The 17,495-nt window shown below is 42.8% G+C and overlaps 1 protein-coding gene across 3 annotated transcripts in view; it reads left to right on the top strand.

Annotated features, from left to right (window-relative positions):
• Nucleotides 1-17,495, top strand: part of LOC129049196 (uncharacterized) — a 39,932-nt gene that overhangs the window by 15,493 nt on the left and 6,944 nt on the right. For 2 of the 3 annotated variants that reach the window (XM_054527506.1, XM_054527503.1), the window contains exon 4: nucleotides 10,227-10,733. In XM_054527506.1, coding sequence (XP_054383481.1) covers nucleotides 10,301-10,733 — 433 coding nt within the window. In that variant the 5' untranslated portion in view covers nucleotides 10,227-10,300. Of the gene's footprint in view, nucleotides 1-8,938; nucleotides 9,055-10,226; nucleotides 10,734-17,495 lie in introns of those variants that run through there. The other variant, XM_054527505.1, reaches the window with a different exon arrangement.

The raw sequence follows: 17,495 nt of genomic DNA, 5'->3' as shown, positions 1-17,495 counted from the left end.
CTTTTTTTTTTCTGCCAACACTTGAAAATGTAAGACTATTCTACTACTTGTTGAGCAAATATGTGCTAGAGAAATAACAGTGAACAAGATAAAGTCTCTGCTTCGTGGAGACTTCATTGGAGTAGAGGGAAACAAATAAAAAAGTAAATATAGGAAAACAAATAGTAGTATGTGCAGTGCAATAAAGCAGGATTAAGGAAATGGAACTGATGCTTTTTTATATACAGTGTTCAAATGGCCTTATTCTACAGTAATATTTGAATGAAACTTGGTGGATGTGAGGGCCTATGGGATGTGTAGGAAGGACATATCCTTGGTATGTTTGAGGACAGCAAGGGGGCCAGTGTGACTGAAGCATAATGTATTGAGAGAGGATAGTAGGATATATAATAAAAATCAGAGAAAGGGGAGAGGGTCAGATTATGAAAGACCTTGGAGGCCACTGTTATACAAGTTTTTGTTTGTTTGTTTGTTTGTTTGTTTGTTTTGAGACAGAGTCTCACTCTGTTACCCAGGCTGGAGTGCAGTGGCACAATCTCGGCTCACTGCAACTTCCACCTCCTGCAATTCTCCTGCCTCAGCCTCCTGAGTAGCTGGGATTACAGGTGCATGCCACCATGCCTGGCTAATTTTTGTATTTTTAGTGGAGATGAGGTTTCACCATGATGGCAGGGCTGGTCTCGAACTCCTGACCTCAAGTGATCCACCCATCTCAGCCTCCCAAAATGCTGGGATTACAAGCATTTACACTGAGTGGGATTAGAGTCTGAGCAAAGAGGGGCATGACTTAATCTGAGTAAAGACCTGGCTCCTGTGTTCAGATTCCATTTTAAAGAGTGGAGAAATGGTCAGAATAAAGACCAGGTATGAGGTTATCTATAGTAATGATCCTTGAGGGATGATGGTAGGTCAGCCAATAGTGAAAGAAGGTAATGAGATTGCATTTCAGATATAGTTTACTGATTTGACTAGGGGATGGATACAGGGTGCAAGAGAAAGAGAGGAGTCAAAGAAAACTCCAGAGCTTTTGGCCTGAGCAATTGGAAGAATGGAGATTCCATTTATTGAAATAAATAAGAACTAAAGGAAAACTCATTTGCGGAGGAAAACCAAGAGTTCAGTTTTGAACATGTTGGATTATTTAAATATGAGATACCTATAAGATACATTATATAGGAAGTAAGATATTTAAGTCTGGAGTGCAGATGAGATGTCAAAGCTGGAAATACACATTTGTGAGTTGTCAGATGGTTTTTAAAACCAGTGAATTGGCTGGGTGCAGTGATTCATGCCCATAATCCCAGCACTTTGGGAGGCCGAGGCTGGTGGATGGCTTGAGGCCGGGACTCCGAGACCAGTCTGACCAACATGGTGACACCCTGTCTCTACTAAAAATACAAAAATTACCCAGGTGTGGTGGTGCACATCTGTAATCCCAGCTACTCGGGAGGCTGAGGCAGGAGAATCACTTGAACCTGGGAGGTGAAGGTTGCAGTGAGCCAAGATCCCACCACTGCACTCAAGCCTGGTTGACAGAGTGAGACTCCATCTCAAAAAAAAAAAAAAAAAAAACCACTGAATTGGAGAAGATCATCCAGGGAGGATAGGTAGAGAGAAGAAAACAAAAGAGGCCTGACAGGGAGAAGTTGACCCATGGGTGAAACCAGTGAAGAGCTGGAGAAGGAATAACCAGTGAGGGAAGAAAACCAAGCCAAAGTGGTGTCCTGGAAACCAAGTGAGGAAAGAATTTCGATTGTGTCAAATGCTGTATGGGGATTGTATTATGAGTTGGTGGCTGAATAGTGACCTTTGGATGATGCGTTATAAAAGACTCCAGTGACCTTAAAAGAGGTTTATCTGTGAAGTGGTAGAAAAGTAGACTGGGTTGAATAGAGAATGAAATCAACTTTCAGAGTTTTCTCGTATACCACTTCACACCCGTTAGGATGGCTATTATTTTAAAACAAAACAACAAGTATTGGTGAGGGTGTGGGGAAGTTGGAATGCTTGAGCATTGCTGGTGGGAATTTAAAATGGTGCAGATGCTGTGGAAAATGATACGGCAGACCCTCAAAAAATTCAACATAGAGGCCGGGCACAGTGGCTCACGCCTGTAATCCCAGCACTTTGGGAGGCCAAGGCGGGCATCACTTGAGGTCAGGAGTTTGAGACCAGCCTGGTCAACATGGCAAAACTCTGTCTCTACTAAAAATTAAAAATACAAAAATTAGCCAGGTGTGGTGGTGGACATCTATAATCCCAGCTACTCGGGAGGCTGAGGCAAGAGAATTGCTTGAACCCGGGAAGCAAAGGTTCCAGTGAGCCAAGGTCACGCCACTGCCCTCCAGCCTGGCGACAGAGTGAGACTCCATCTCAAAAAGAAAAAAAAAAATTAAACATAGAATTACCCTATGATCTAGCAATTTCACTTCTAGGTATAAACTCAAAAGAAGTGAAAGCAAAGACTCAAAACAGATGTTGTACACCCATGTTCACAGCAGCTTATTCACAATAGCCAAAAGGTGGAAGCAACCCAGGGTCCATTGACAGTTGAACAGATAAACAAAATGTGGTATATCCATACAATGGATGATTACTCACTTTTAAAAAGGCAGGAAATTTTACAGCATGCTACAACATGGGTGAACCTTGAAGACATTATGCTAAGCAAAATAAGCCAGTCACAAATGGACAAATATCATATGATTCCTCTTATATGAAGTCCATAGAGTAGTTAAATTCATAGAGACAGGAAGTAGAATGGCGATTGTCAGAGGCTGGAGGAAACGGGGAATGGAGAGTTAGTATTTAATGGGTGAAGAGTTTACATTTCACAAGATGAAAATGGTCTGGGGGTGGATGGCAGTGATGGTTGTTCAGCAATATGGATGGACTTAAGGCTATAGAAATGTGTATTTTAAAATGGTTAACATGGCAAACTTACTGTTGTGTATATTTGACCACAATTTTTTTTTTTTTTAATGAGTTTTAAAAAAGAGGGAGCAAACAGCCTGGCCAACATGGTGAAACCCCATCTCTACCAGAAGTACAAAAATTAGCTGGGTGTGGTGGCAGGTGCCTGTAATTCCAGCTACTTGGGAGGCCGAGGCATGAGAGTCACTTGAACTCGGGAGGCGGAGGTTGCAGTGAGCCAAGATCGTGCCATTGCACTCCAGCCTGGGCAACAAGAGTGAGACTCTGTCTCAAAAAAAAAAGTTCCTAAAAGGTTATGGAGGAAGGAACTGAAGAAATTTGTAGAAGGAGATTGCTGGTAACACATCTAAGGGAGGGTCAGCTGGAGTCTCACCTTCCTTTAGCCTCTGCATTCCAGATTCAGATCCTGTGCTTCTAAGGGCCCAGAGTTGGCTCTTACCAAAGACAAAGGTAATCAGGACCTGAGATATGGACTCTAGCCAACCAAAATATTTGTGAGACTGGGAAGGCCTGTGGGTGCCAAGTCATGAATTAATTTCGAATTGTTTTGAAAAAAATCTCTAAGGAGGCACAGTACTTACATACTCCTGGGTCAGCAGCACATTCTCTCTCCCAGGGTAGGCCAGATCTTCATCGCAATCACTTTGGTAGCAGAGTTAAACATTCAGAATTCAGAGGGTCATATCAAAAGTGAACCGCTTTGGCACGAGGAGCGCCAAAACAATCCCTTGACTGGAACTCTCAGGATAGCAGTGGCCATAGAGTCTGTTCCCTTTTATAGAAATTTCACATTCGTATAAATGCTAGTGTGAAGTACTAGTATAGATACAGCATAGCTCTTTATCTCTCTAGATGTGTTAATATCACTGCCCTGTCACAGCCTTAACGTAACGACAGGAGGAACCAACTTAAATGATATTTCTACTGTACAGGAATGCGGCCTATCCTTTTTTTTTTTTTTTTTTTTTGAGACAGAGTCTCACTCTGTCACCCAGGCTGTAGTGGAGTGGCATGGTCTCCACTCACTGCAACCTCTGCCTCCCGGGTTCAAGCGATTCTCCTGTCTCAGCCTCTCAAGTAGCTGGGACTACAGGCACGCGCTGCCACACCCAGCTAATTTTTGTATTTTTAGTAGAGACGAGGTTTCACCATGTTGGCCAGGATTATCTCAATCTCTTGACCTCGTGATCCACCCGTCTTATCCCCCCAAAGTGCTGGGATTACAGGTGCAGCCCATACTTTTTAAAAATAAAACCTTCTTTAAAAATTTTTTTGAGACAAGGTATTGCTCTGTCACCCAGGCTGGAGTACAGTGGCATGATCATAGTTCACTGTAACCTAGAACTCCTGGGCTCAAGCAGTCCTCCCACCTCAGCCTCCCCAGTAGCTGAGACTACAGGTGCACACCACCACACCCAGCTAATTAAAAAAACATTTTTTTTTTTAGAGATGGAGTCTTGCTATGTTGCCCAGGCTGGTCTTGAACTCCCGGGCTCAAGCAATCCTCCCACTTCAGTCTCCCAAAGTGCTAGAATTATAGGCATGAGCCACCACGCCCGGACCCATTTTTTAAGAGAAACCTGGAATATAAACGTTTGCAGCATACTCCTAGTCCTCAAATGCTGGCAATAAATCCAATTTTTTTTTTTTTTTTTTTTTGAGACGGACTCTCGCTCTGTCGCCCAGGCTGGAGTGCAGTGGCGCGATCTCGGCTCACTGCAAGCTCTGCCTTCGGGGTTCACACCATTCTCCTGCCTCAGCCTCCCGAGTAGCTGGGACTACAGGCGCCCACCACCACGCCCAGCTGATTTTTTGTATTTTTAGTAGAGAAGGGGTTTCACCGTGGTCTCAATCTCCTGACCTCATGATTCACCCACCTCGGCCTCCCAAAGTGCTGGGATTATAGGCGTGAGCCACAGCGCCCTGCCCTAAATCCAATTTTAAAAAATGTACTGTGTACACTTCACCAGACAGGCCAAACAAAATATATCTCAGGCGCCAGGTGCAGTAGCTCATGCCTGTAATCACAGTACTTTGGGAGGCCGAGGCAGGAGGATTGCTTGAGCCCAGGAGTTTAAGACCAGCCTGTGCAATGCAGTGAGTTTTTTTCTCTATGAAAAAGCAAAAATTAGCTGGGCATGGTGGCCTGTGCATTTAGTCCCAGCTACTCAAGAGGCTGAGGTGGGAGGATTGCTTGGGCCCAGGAGTTTGAGGCTATAATGAGTCATGATCTCACTACTGCACTCCAGCCTGGGCAACAGAGCCAGATCCTCTTTCAAATATATCCAGTTATATATATATAAAATCTCAGGGATGGGTCCTGTCCTGGGGCTACCAGTTGCTGAACTCTGGCCTAGAGCTACCCAGTTTATAGGATAGACAAAAACCTGTCTACTGTCACAAGATCCTAGTGTTTAGGCTGGTATTTTTCTAAATTCATTTGACAACCTGAGTCTACTTTTCATATTTAACTACACTCTAGAAAAATGCTAAGAAAACTGAAGAGGCCCAGATAAGTGCCCCTCACTGAGACACTATTTTTTTTAAATTAGTTTTCCTGAAAGTGAAAAGTCTTTATCCTAGAAATAAATATAATATTTCCTCTTCAATAAAAAGAGAGATCAAAAGATTTACCATATGGGTTTGTTGAAACACCTTGTCCAATGACAAACAGTCGTTATTAAACATTTTAGATCAATCACAGTTATTTAAGTAATACACAACTGAGTTTTGCGCTCATATATATAGAATACTATGTAATGGAGATAATGTAATACTATCTAATAGGGTTATTTGGAGGGTTAGATAAGGTAGCATATGTGAAAATTCTTTGTAAGTATAAAGTGATAAATACATTTACTGTATTATTATGGTAGTTAACAAGGATTGCCTGTCTTCTAAAAACCAGTATATAGCCAGGTTTGGTGGCTCATACCAATAATCCCAGCACTTTAGGAGGCTGAGGCAGGAGGATCGCTTGAGGCCAGGAGTTCAAGACAGCATGAATAACATAGTGAGGTCCTGTCTCTACAAAAAAAAGTGTATTTTTAATCAGACAGGTGTGGTCGCATGTGCCTGTAGTTACAGCTTCTTGGGAGGCTGAGCTAGGAGGATTGCTTGAGCCTGAGAGGTCAAGGCTGCAGTGAGCTATGATCACACCACTGCACTCCAGCCTGGGTGAAAGGGCAAGACCTTGTTTCAAAAAAAAAAAAAAAAAACCCAAACAGTATATAAAATTATATATACATACATACAGATGTACAACATCTATATGAATGTGTGTGTATATGAATATATGGAGTATGAATATATGGAGTAGGTCAAATAATACGTGTATTATTTGTATGAATACACATATTATGAATGTGTATGAATATATGGAGTAGGTATGAATACATGGAATAGGTAAAATAATATGTATATTTTAATTCATCAAAATGATTTTCCTTCATTTTATCATTTTATCATTTTAAATTAATAGTGAGTTTTGATAGCAATAAACAGATGATATTTTATAACCTCACTTCTGCTCAATTTTTCTTTCCATTCTTCATTATAAAGATTTTCTTCTGACTTTCTTTTCTTTTCTTTTTTTTTTTTTTGAGGCAGGGTCTCACTCTGTCGCCCAGGCTGGAGTGCAGTGGTATTATCATGGCTCCCTGCAGCCTTAACCTCCCAGGCTCAATTGATCCTCCCACCTCAGCCTCCCGAGCTGGGACTACAGGTATGTGCTAGCACACCCTGTAGATTCTCCTGCCTCAGCCTCCCAAGTAGCTGGGATTACAGGCGCCCGCCGCCACACTTGCCTAGTTTTTTTTGTATTTTAGTAGAGATGGGGTTTTACCATGTTGGTCAGGCTGAGGTCTGGAACTCCTGACCTCAGGTAATCCACCTGCCTCAGCCTCCCAAAGTGCTGGGATTATAGGGGTGAGCCACCGCACCTGGCCAATTTTTTATTTTTCGTAGAGACAGGATCTCACTATATTGCCCAGGCTGATCTCGAACTCCTGGACTCAAGTGATCCTCCCACCTTGGCCTCTCAAAGTGCTGGGATTACAAGCGTGAGCCACCACACCAGACACAGCTATTTTGAATTCTCTGTCTGAAAGGTCACATATCTCTGTCTCTCTAGGTTTGGTCCCTGGTGCATTCTTTAGTTTAGGTAGTGAGGTCAAGTTTTCCTGGATGACCTTGATGCTTGTGGATATTTGTTGTCTGGGCATTAAAGAGTTGGGTATTTATTTCAGTCTTCTCAGTCTGGGCTTATTTGTACCCGTCTTCCTTCTTGGGAAGGCTTTCCAGGTATTCAAAGGGACTTGAGTGTTGTGATCTAAGTTTTTGGTCACTGCAGCCATATCTGCATTAGGGGGCACTCCATGCCCAGTAACACTGTGGCTCTTGCAGACTTGTAGAGGTACCACCTTGGTGGTCTTGGATAAGATCTGGGAGAATTCTCTGGGTTACCAGGCAGAGACTCTTGTTCTCTTGCCTTACTTTCTCCCAAACAAATGGAGTCTCTCTCTCTCTGTGCTGAGCTTCCTAGAGTTTGGGGAGGGGTAACACAATCATCCCTGCGGCCACCACCACTGAGACTGTGCTGGGTCAGACCTGAAACCAGCACAGCACTAGGTCTTGACTAAGGCCCACTGTAACCACTACCTGGCTACCACCTATGTTCGCTCAAGGCCCTAGGGCTCTATAATCAGCAGGTGGCAAAGCCAGCTAAGCGTGTGTCCTTCCTTTCAGGGCAGTAAACTTCCCTGGGCCCCAGGTGGCTCCAGAAATGCCATCTAGTAGACAGTGCCTGGAGTTGAAAATCTTAGAAATCTACCTGGCGCTCAAGTCTACTGCAGCTGGGCTGGCACCAAAACCACAAGACAAAGTCCTTCCCACTCTACCCTCCTCTTTCCATGGGCAGAAGAGTCTCTCTCTGTAGCCACCACGGTCTCAGGCTGCGGAGAGCAGTGCCAGGTTACCACCAGTATTCACTTAAGGCCCAGACTCTCTTCAGTCAGCTTATGGTGAATGCTGCCAGGCATAGGACTCACCCTTCAGGGCAGTGGACTTCTCTCTGGCCCACAGCAGGTTCAGTAATGCTGTCTAAGAGCCAAGGCCTAGAATCAGGGACCCCAAGAGCCCAGTTGGTGCTCTACCCCACTGTGGCCAAGCTGGTACCTAAGATGCAAGACAAAGTTCTGTTTCCTCTTTCCTTTGCTTTTCTTAAGTAGAAAGAGTCTGTTCTCATAGCCACCACAGCTGGGAATGTGCTGGGTCACACCTGAAGACAGCATTTCTCAGAATCTCAGCCAATGCCCATGGTGTGTACTATCTGGCTACTGCTATTGATTATTCAGGGCCAAAGGGCTCTTTAGTCAGCAGATGATGAATCCTGCAAGGACTGGGTCCTTCCCTTTAAGGCAGCAGGTTCCTTTCTGGCTCAGGATGTGTCTAGGAATGTCACCCAGTAGCTAGGGCCTGGAATGGGGCCCTCATGACCCTGTCCGGTGCCCTCTCCTACTGTGGCTGAGATGGTATCCAAGTTGCATGGCAAAGTCTTGCTTACTCTTCTCTTTCCTCTCAGATGGAAAGAGGGAGTCTCTCCTGGAGCTGTAAGCTGTGCTGCCCGGGTTTGGGGTAGGGGTGGTACAAGCACTCCCCTGGCTACCCTGGCTATCGTCGCACTAGATCGAGTGCCCCCCAGTTTCACTGGCTCTGAGACCAGAACAGCACTAGGATTTGCCTAAGAGTTGCAGTCCTTGTGGCCTAGACTGCATTTCAAATTTATTTAGTACCCCAGAGAACTTTAGCCTGTAGTAGTGAGCCTTGCCAGAATTCAAATTCCACCTGCTGGGATGGACAATTCCTCTCTTGCTAGGGCTGGTCTAAATGCTCCCTCCATGGTCATTGGCTGAGGGCTGCCCAATGTTGTATTCAGCTATGACAGGGCAGCACTAAGTTCCAATGCAAAGTCCCACAGTCATTGCACTCTCCCTCCCCCAAACACACGGGTTCTCTGCGCCACATGGCCACTGCCAGGGGATGGAGTAGGGGCAGCATTGGTGATTCGACTCTTTCTGATGCTCTTCAGTGTCTCTTTCAGCGATATGAAGTTAAAACCAGGTACTGTGATTGCTCATCTGATTTTTTGATTCTTACGAAAGTGCTTCTTTTTTTTTTTTTTTTTTTTTTTTTTTGACAGAGTCTCACTCTGTCGCCAGGCTGGAGCACGGTGGTGAGATCTTGGCTCACTACAACCCCCACCTCCTGGGTTCAGGTGATTCTCCTGCCTCAGCCTCCCACGTAGCTGGGACTACAGGCATGTGCCACCATGCCCAGCTAATTTTTGTATTTTTAGTAGAGATGGGGTTTCACCATGTTGGCCAGGATGGTCTTGATCTCTTGACCTCATGATCCACCCACCTCTGCCTCCCAAAGTGCTGGGATTACAGGTATGAGCCACAGGTGTGAGCCACCACGCCCAGCCTGAAGGTGCTTTTTTATTTAGATAGTTGTTAAATTTGGTGTTCCTGTGGGGAAGACATTCAGTGGAGATTTCTATTTGGCCATCCTTCTTCACCTCCTAGCCAAGTTAGCTTTTTGGTAGACATTTGCTTAGTATTTTTACTACCAGGTATACATATATATCATTTGAGATCATTCCACATATACAATCATGTCTACTTTTTTTTTTTTTTTGAGTTGGAGTCTCACTCTGTTGCCCAAGCTAAAGTGCAATGGCACAATTTTGGCTCACTGCAATCTCCGCTTCCTGGCTTCAAGCAATTCTCCTGCCTCAGCCTCCAGAGCAGCTAGGATTAAGGATTACAGGCACATGCCACCATGCCTGGCTAATTTTTGTATTTTTAGTAGAGACGGGGTTTCACCATGTTGGCCAAGCTGGTCTCGAACTCCTGACCTCAAGTGATCCACCCACCTCAGCCTCCCAAAGTGCTAGGATTACAGGCGTGAGCCACCATGCTTAGTTGTAATTGTGTATACTTTTTATATAATATTACAACATGAACATGTTCTCGAATTATTAGAAGCAATTTTTAAAATAATTTTTTATGACTACCCATTGTATGGGTATGGTATTATTTACTTAGCTATATCCCTATGCACTATTAGGTTCTTTTAAATTTTTTCTCATATCAAAATATAATGTTACAGTAAGCAATTTTATGCACAGATGTTATAAATCTTTTTGTTATATTTTAAGATGAATTCCTAGAAGTTGTATTACTAGGTTAAAGAGTATAAAATATCTTTAAAGCTCACATTTTGTTTTACAGTAATAAAGAGAAAACAAAGTTAAAAGAACTAAAGAATGCAAGACTAACTACAGTAGCCGCATCTATGAAAGAAGATGAGTTCCACTCACCAAGCATCTCACAACTTCCTAGTGTGTCCAAGCTTCCTTCAAAACTTAGATTCTCCAAAAGATGCCTGCAAAATAACCTATTTTAAGAATACGAACTCATTGCTCCCAAAACACTGTGTGAACCTGGGGAGACATTGCAGCAATGCTGAGCTTGACATTACTTTCTCTGAGGGAACTGTAAGTCTCATAAATAACAGTTGGAAAGATCTTACTGAAGATGCTTATATGCATGCATCCAAAAATTCAATGTGGATGCAAGACCATGCTCTGCAAGGAGGTTGCAATTCCATGACCATAGTTAACTTACTAGAACACAAAATGAGCAGGGGTTCAAGAGAAGAATGTCATCAGCAAAATCATCTAGTTAAAGCAAAAGAAGACCACCATGTTGCATCAACTAAATCTATGGAAAAAATAGGTAAGTAGAAGTTACGGTTAGATTTATAAATAAGCCTTCAGGATGAAAGAATAAAAGCAGCAAGTAAGTGAGATATTGATAAAACATTATATTAGTGCTATTTGGCTTGTGTCGATCACTTTAATAAGTCATTCGTGAACGTCAGAAAAAAGATACCAGATGCTTTCAGTTAGATAAAGCATCAATTAGGCTTGTTACTAGATTCCATGTGGTATGAAGTTTCTGCCTCAGGGTATCCTTGAGATTCTCTTACAGTAGTATAGTCCAACAGAAATACAGTGCTGGCTACGTACATTTTTTTTTTTTTTGAGGCAGGGTCTTGCTCTGTTGCCCAGTCTGGAGTGAAGTGACCTGATCACAGGTCACTGCAGCCTCAACCCCCAGGCTCAAGTGATCCTCCCACCTCAGCCTTCTGAGTAGCTGGGACCACAAGAGCATGTCACCACACCTGGTTAATTTTTGTATTTTTAGTAGAGACACGAGTTTACGATGTTGCCCAGGCTGGTCTCAAACTCCTGGACTCAAGCAATCCTCCCACTTCAGCCTCCCAAAGTGCTGGGATTACAGGCATGCACCACCATGCTTGGTCTCTATATAATTTTTTTAATTAAGCTTTTTAATTTTAAAATAATTGTAGATCCATATGAAGTTGTAAGAAGTAATACAGAGAGAAAAATGGACATTTTACCCATTTTCTCTATATGGCAACATCATATCTCACAAAACTGTAGTAAAACATCACAACCAGGATATTGACACTGATACAGTCAAGATTCGAAACACTTCCACCACCACAGGGATCCCTCGTGGTATCCTTCTACAGCCTGACCCACTTCCTTCCTGCCCCTACCTTTTCTTTAACCCTAGCAACCACCAGTGTGTTCTCCATTTCTATATTTCTATCATTTCAAGAATTTTATATAAATGGAATCATATAACATGTAACTTTTGATGATTGCCTTTTCAGTCAGTTTCATTCTCTGCAGATTCATCCAGACTGTTGTGTATATCAGTAGTTTCTTCCTTTTTGTTGTTGAGTAATGTCCCATGGTATAGATGTACCACAGTTTAACTACTCACCTTTGGGAAGACATCTGGGTTTTTGTTGTTGTTGTTGTTGTTGTTTTGTTTTGTTTCAGTGTTTGGCTATTATGAAAGTTGCTAAAGGCCGGGCGCAGTGGCTCATGCCTGTAATCCCAGCACTTTGGGAGGCCAAGGCGGGTGGATCACGAGGTCAGGAGATCGAGACCATCCTGGCTAACATGGTGAAACCCCATCTCTACTAAAAAAAAAAAATACAAAATATTAGCCAGGTGTGGTGGCGGGCGCCTGTAGTCCCAGCTACTCAGGAGGCTGAGGCAGAAGAATGGCGTGAACCCAGGAGGTGGAGCTTGCAGTGAGCTGAGATCGCGCCACTGCACTCCAGCCTGGGCGACAGAGCGAAACTCCATCTCAAAAAAAAAAAAAAAAGAAAGAAAGTTGCTAAAACATTCAGGTATAGGTTTTTCTTTCCTTTTCTCCTCCTCTTCCTCCTCCTCCTTCTTCTTCTCCTTTTTCTTCTTCTTTTTTATTTTTTATTTTTTGTAGAGATGGGGTCTTGCTATGTTGCCCAGGCTGGTCTCAAACTCCTGGGCTTGAGTGTTCCTCTTTCTTGGCCTCTTAAAGTGCTGAGATTATAAGCATGAGGCACTGCACCTGGTCAATCTTGAAGGTTTTAATTTACATTTTTTTCTAAAAGTTTTACAGTTCTGGAAGAGGCCTAGGGTGAAGTTAATTTCAACTGAAGTAGATTGAAAGCAGGGGCTCAGATATTTGCACACCAATGTTTATAGTAGCATTATTCACAGTAGGCAAAAGGCGGAAACAACCCAAATGTCCATCAATGAATGAATGGATAAACAAAGTGTGGTATATACATACAGTGGAATACTATTCAGCCCTAAAAATAATTGATGTTTTGATACATGCTACAACATAGATGAATCCTGAAGACATTATTCTAAGTGAAATAAGCCAGACACAAAAGGACAAATATTACACTGAGAACTCCAATTATATAATTCTGCTTATAGAATGGTGGTTCACAGGGGCTGAGGAAGGGGGAATAAGAAGTTGTTGTTAAATGGGCACAGAGGTTCAATTGGAGAACTACTGATATACACAACAGTCTGGATGAATCTGCAGAGAAGGAAACTGACTGAAAAAGGCAATCATCAAAAGTTACATGTTATATGATTCCATTTATATAAAACTCTTGAAATGATAGAAATATAGAAATGGAGAACACATTGAAAAAGTTCTGGCGATGGTGGTGGTGTTTGTACAACGTGCGTGAACTTAATATTACAGAACTATACACTTAAAAATAATTGAAATAGTTAATTTTGTTATGGATATTTAACCACAATAAAAAATACCGTCTGGGTGTGGTGGCTCACACTTGTAATGCCAGCACTTTGGGAGGCCAAAGGGGGAAGATTGCTTGAGCCTAGGAGTTCAAGACCCACCTGGGCAACAGAGCAAGACCCTATCTCAATTAAAAACAATTTCTTTTTGAAAGAAACATTTTCCTGGGCACCTGGAAGTGTCACAGACCCTACATACTATGCCTAATGGAGAAGTCGGCTCTGTTGTCTTCTTCCCTTGCCTCTAATGTCTGTTCTTCTCTCTCAAAATGTTCCATCTTTTTAAATATGTGTGATCTTTGCCTGACCTTAGCTTCTAGGTGTTTGTTGTTTTGTTGTTGTTATTACTGTTTTGAGACAGAGTCTTGCTCTACTGCCCAGGCTGGAGTGCAGTGGCATGATCTCGGCTCACTGAAACCTCTGCCTCCCGGGTTCAAGTGATTCTCCTGCCTCAGCCTCCTGAGTAGCTGGGATTACAGGCTCCTACCACCACACCTGGCTAATTTTTGTATTTTTTTTAGTAGTGATGGGGTTTCACCACGTTGGCCAGGCTGGTCTCAAACTCCTGACCTCAAGTGATACACCGCCTTGGACTCCTTGGGATTACAGGAGGGAGCCACTGCTCCCGGCTGCCTCTAGGTTTTTTACAGTTAAAATTAAGTTTACTATTTTTCTCTCCAAAAATTGATGCCATTCTCAGATGCTAGAAACATTTGCAAATACCAAACCCAGGAATATAAATAAAGGCTTAGTAATCTGAAATCTTTACTGACTGTAACTTCAGAAAACCTGACAGTTTCCAGGAAAAACGAGTGAGTGAAGCAGCTCTGTGCAATTAAAGAAGGATGAAGAACCTCATCTGAGATTAGCACTATGCAATGAAGAGCCCTGGGAGACCCAGCTTTTCTCCCAAGAATGAAACTTTATATTCAGGACTTGAAGATTAAAAGAACTGACATTTTCAATAATAAAATCATATTCACTTACAGTATTCCACAGATCACAGGGAGCTTTCTAGCTATTGTCTAGTTTAGTCACCCTGATATCATTGTGGGATGATTACAGAATTCCTTTCTTTTTTTTTTTTTTGAGACAGAGTCTTGCTCTGTTGGCCAAGCTGGAGTGCAGTGGTGCAACCTCAGCTCACTGCAACCTTCGCCTCCCAAGTTCAACCAATTCTTGTGCCTTAGCCTCCCAAGTAGCTGGGATTACAGGCGTGAGCCACTATGCCTGGCTGGAGTGCAGTAGCACAATCTTGGCTCACTGCAGCCTCGAACTCCTGGGCTCAAGTGATCCTCCCACCTCAGCCTCCCAGGGAGCTGGGACCAGAGGTATGTGCCACCATGCCTGGCTAATTTTTAAACTTTTTGTAGAAACAGGGTCCTGCCATGTTGCCTAGGCTGGATTTCCATTTTATTGAGGAGGAAAAGTGAGATTCCAAGGGGCTGAGTAACTTTCCCAAAGTCATATGATTGCTGATAGAGCCATGACCCCAACCCTGGTCTCCTGACTCCCGGGATAATGTTCTTTCTGTAACTTTATCCCTAATTCTCATTCTACTTGCATATAATGAAAATGATATTAGCAATAATAAATGGTAGTTTATTATTGCTAATATCAACAACAACCCCTCTGAGATAGGGAAGTAACCTCATCAGTGGTTAAGCCTTTGCTTTTAGAATTCCTGGACTCAAATCCTGGCCCTGGCACTTGCTAATGATACAATTTTGAACATGTTACTTAGCCTTTCTTTGTCCCAGTGTCATTGTCTGTAACATGGTGCTACGAATGGTACTTCCTCCAGGGTTGTTCTGAATATTAAATAAGTCAACACTAAGGCATTTGGAAAAGTATCTGAACATAGTGGATATTACATGTGTTTATTGTTACTATTATCTCCATTGTCTCATATGACCCTCATTGTTACCCTTGGTTATATAGGTATTAATATTGGTTCCTGACGGCTCATGAGGCCCAATACATCTGCTTTTACAAGACAATTTCAGCAATAAGTTTTTTACTTTATAAGAACAAGCTGGCCAGGTGTGGTGGCTCACGTCTGTAATCCCAACACTCTGGGAGGTTGAGGCAGGCGGATCGCTTGAGGTCAGGAGTTTGAAACAAGCTTGGGCAACATGGTGAAACCCCATCTCTACAAAAAATACAAAAATTAGCTGGGCATGGTGGTGTGCACCTGTAGACCCAGCTACTCAGGAGGCTGAGGCAAGAGGATCACTTGAGTCCAGGAGATCGAGGCTACAGTGAGCTATAATTGTGCCACTGCACTGCAGCCTCGATGACAGACAGAGACTCTGTCTCAAAAAATAAAAATAAAAAAATAAAACAATTTTACTATCACAGGAAGTTTTAGGAGATAACATATTTGTAAAACAGTTAGGTCCACCATCAAATAACTAGTAGATAAATTAAGCTTAAAAATTAAGACACATTTACTAGAATGGCTGTAATTGGAAAGATAGGCACTAATAAGTGTTAGACAAGATATGGAGAAATTGGGGCCCTCATACGTTGCTGATAGGAATGTAAAATAGTACAGCTCTTTTGGAAAACAGTTTGGCAGTTCCTCAGAAAATTAAACAGAGAGCACGTGAAAATTAAACAGAGAGCAATTCTGCTTCCAGGTTCATATCCAAGAAAATTAAAAACATGTCCAGATGAAATCTTTTTTTTTTTTTTTTTTGAGGTAGAGTTTCGCTTTTGTTGCCCAGGCTGGAGTGCAATGGCTCGATCTCGGCTCACTGCAACCTCTGCCTCCCAAGTTCAAGCAATTCTCCTGCCTCAGCCTCCCAAGTAGCTGGGATTAATGGGTATGTGCTACAACACCTGGCTAATTTTGTATTTTTAGTAGAGACAGAGTTTCTCCATGTTGGTCAGGCTGGTCTCGAACGCCTGGCCTCAGGTGATCCGCCAGCCTTGGCCTCCCTAAGTGCTAGGATTACAGGCATGAGCTACTGTATCCGGCCACATGAAATCTTATAAACAAATGTTTATAATAGCATCATTCGTGGTAACCAAAATGTGGAAATAACCAAAATGCCTCTCAATTGAAAAATGGATAAACAAAATGTGGTATACCCATACAACAGAATATTATTCGCTCATAAAAGGGAATGAATGAGGCCAGGCACAGTGGCTCATGCCTATAATTTCAGCAATTTGGGAGCCCAAGATAGGAAGATTGCTTGAGACCAGGAATTCAGGACTAACCTGGGAAACATGGTAAGACCTCGTCTCTACAAAAAAAAAAAAAAAAAAAAAAAAAAAAGCCAGATGTGGTGGCATTGCCTGTAGTCGCAGATACTCAGGAGGCTGAGGTGGGAGGATCAATTGAGCCCAGGAGTTTAAGGCTACAATGAGCCATGATCATGCAACTGCACTCCAGCATTGGCCACAGAGTGAGACCCTTTCTCAAAAAAAGAAAAGGAATGAATGAAATACTGATATATGCTACCACATAGATGAACATTGAAAACATTATGCTAAGTGGAAAAGGCAAGTCACAAAAGGACACATATTGAATGATTGCATTTCTTTTTTTTTTTTTTTTTTTTTTTTTTTTTTTTTTTTTTTTTTTTTGAGACGGAGTCCTGCTCTGTCTCCCAGGCTGGAGTGCAGTGGCGCGATCTCAGCTCACTGCAACCTCTGCCTCCCAGGTTCAAGCGCTTCTCTTGCCTCAGCCTCCCAAGTAGCTGGGACTACAGGCACCCACCACTATGCCGGGCTAATTTTGTATTTTTAGTAGAGAAGGGGTTTTGCCATGTTGGCTAGGCCGGTCTTGAACTCCTGACCTCAGGTGATCCACCTGCCCCAGCCTCCCAAAGTGCTGGGATTACAGGCATGAGCCACCACGCCCAGCGTATGATTGCATTTCTATGAAATTTCCAAAAAAAGGCAAATCCATAGAAACAGAATGTGGGTTAGTGGTTGCTAGGATTTAGGGTGAGAGGGAATTGAGGAGTTACTGCTAATAGGTATGGGGTTTCTCTGGGGGGTAATAGAAATATTCTGGAATTAGATAGTGGTGATGGTTATACAACTTTGTGAATGTACTAAAAAACCACTGAACACTTTAAAAGGGTGACTGTCAGGCAGGCACAGTGGCTCATGTCTGTAATCTCAGTACTTTGGGAGACAGAGGTAGGAGGATTGCTTGAGTCTAGGAGTTTGAGACCAGCCTGGGCAACATAGTGAGACCGTGTCTCTATAAATAAATCAATAAAAATAAATAAGTAATGGATGCCATGGCTCACACATATAATCCCAGCAGTTTGGGAGGCCAAGGTGGGAGGATCACTTGAGCCCAGGAGTTAGAGACCAGTCTGGGCAATGTAGTGAG

Source organism: Pongo abelii, chromosome 10 (genome assembly GCF_028885655.2).
Source record: "Pongo abelii isolate AG06213 chromosome 10, NHGRI_mPonAbe1-v2.0_pri, whole genome shotgun sequence".
NCBI classification, from domain to species: domain Eukaryota; kingdom Metazoa; phylum Chordata; class Mammalia; order Primates; family Hominidae; genus Pongo; species Pongo abelii.
The sequence above is the reverse complement of the archived record's forward strand: the minus strand, read 5'-3'. Positions and strand labels throughout refer to the sequence as shown.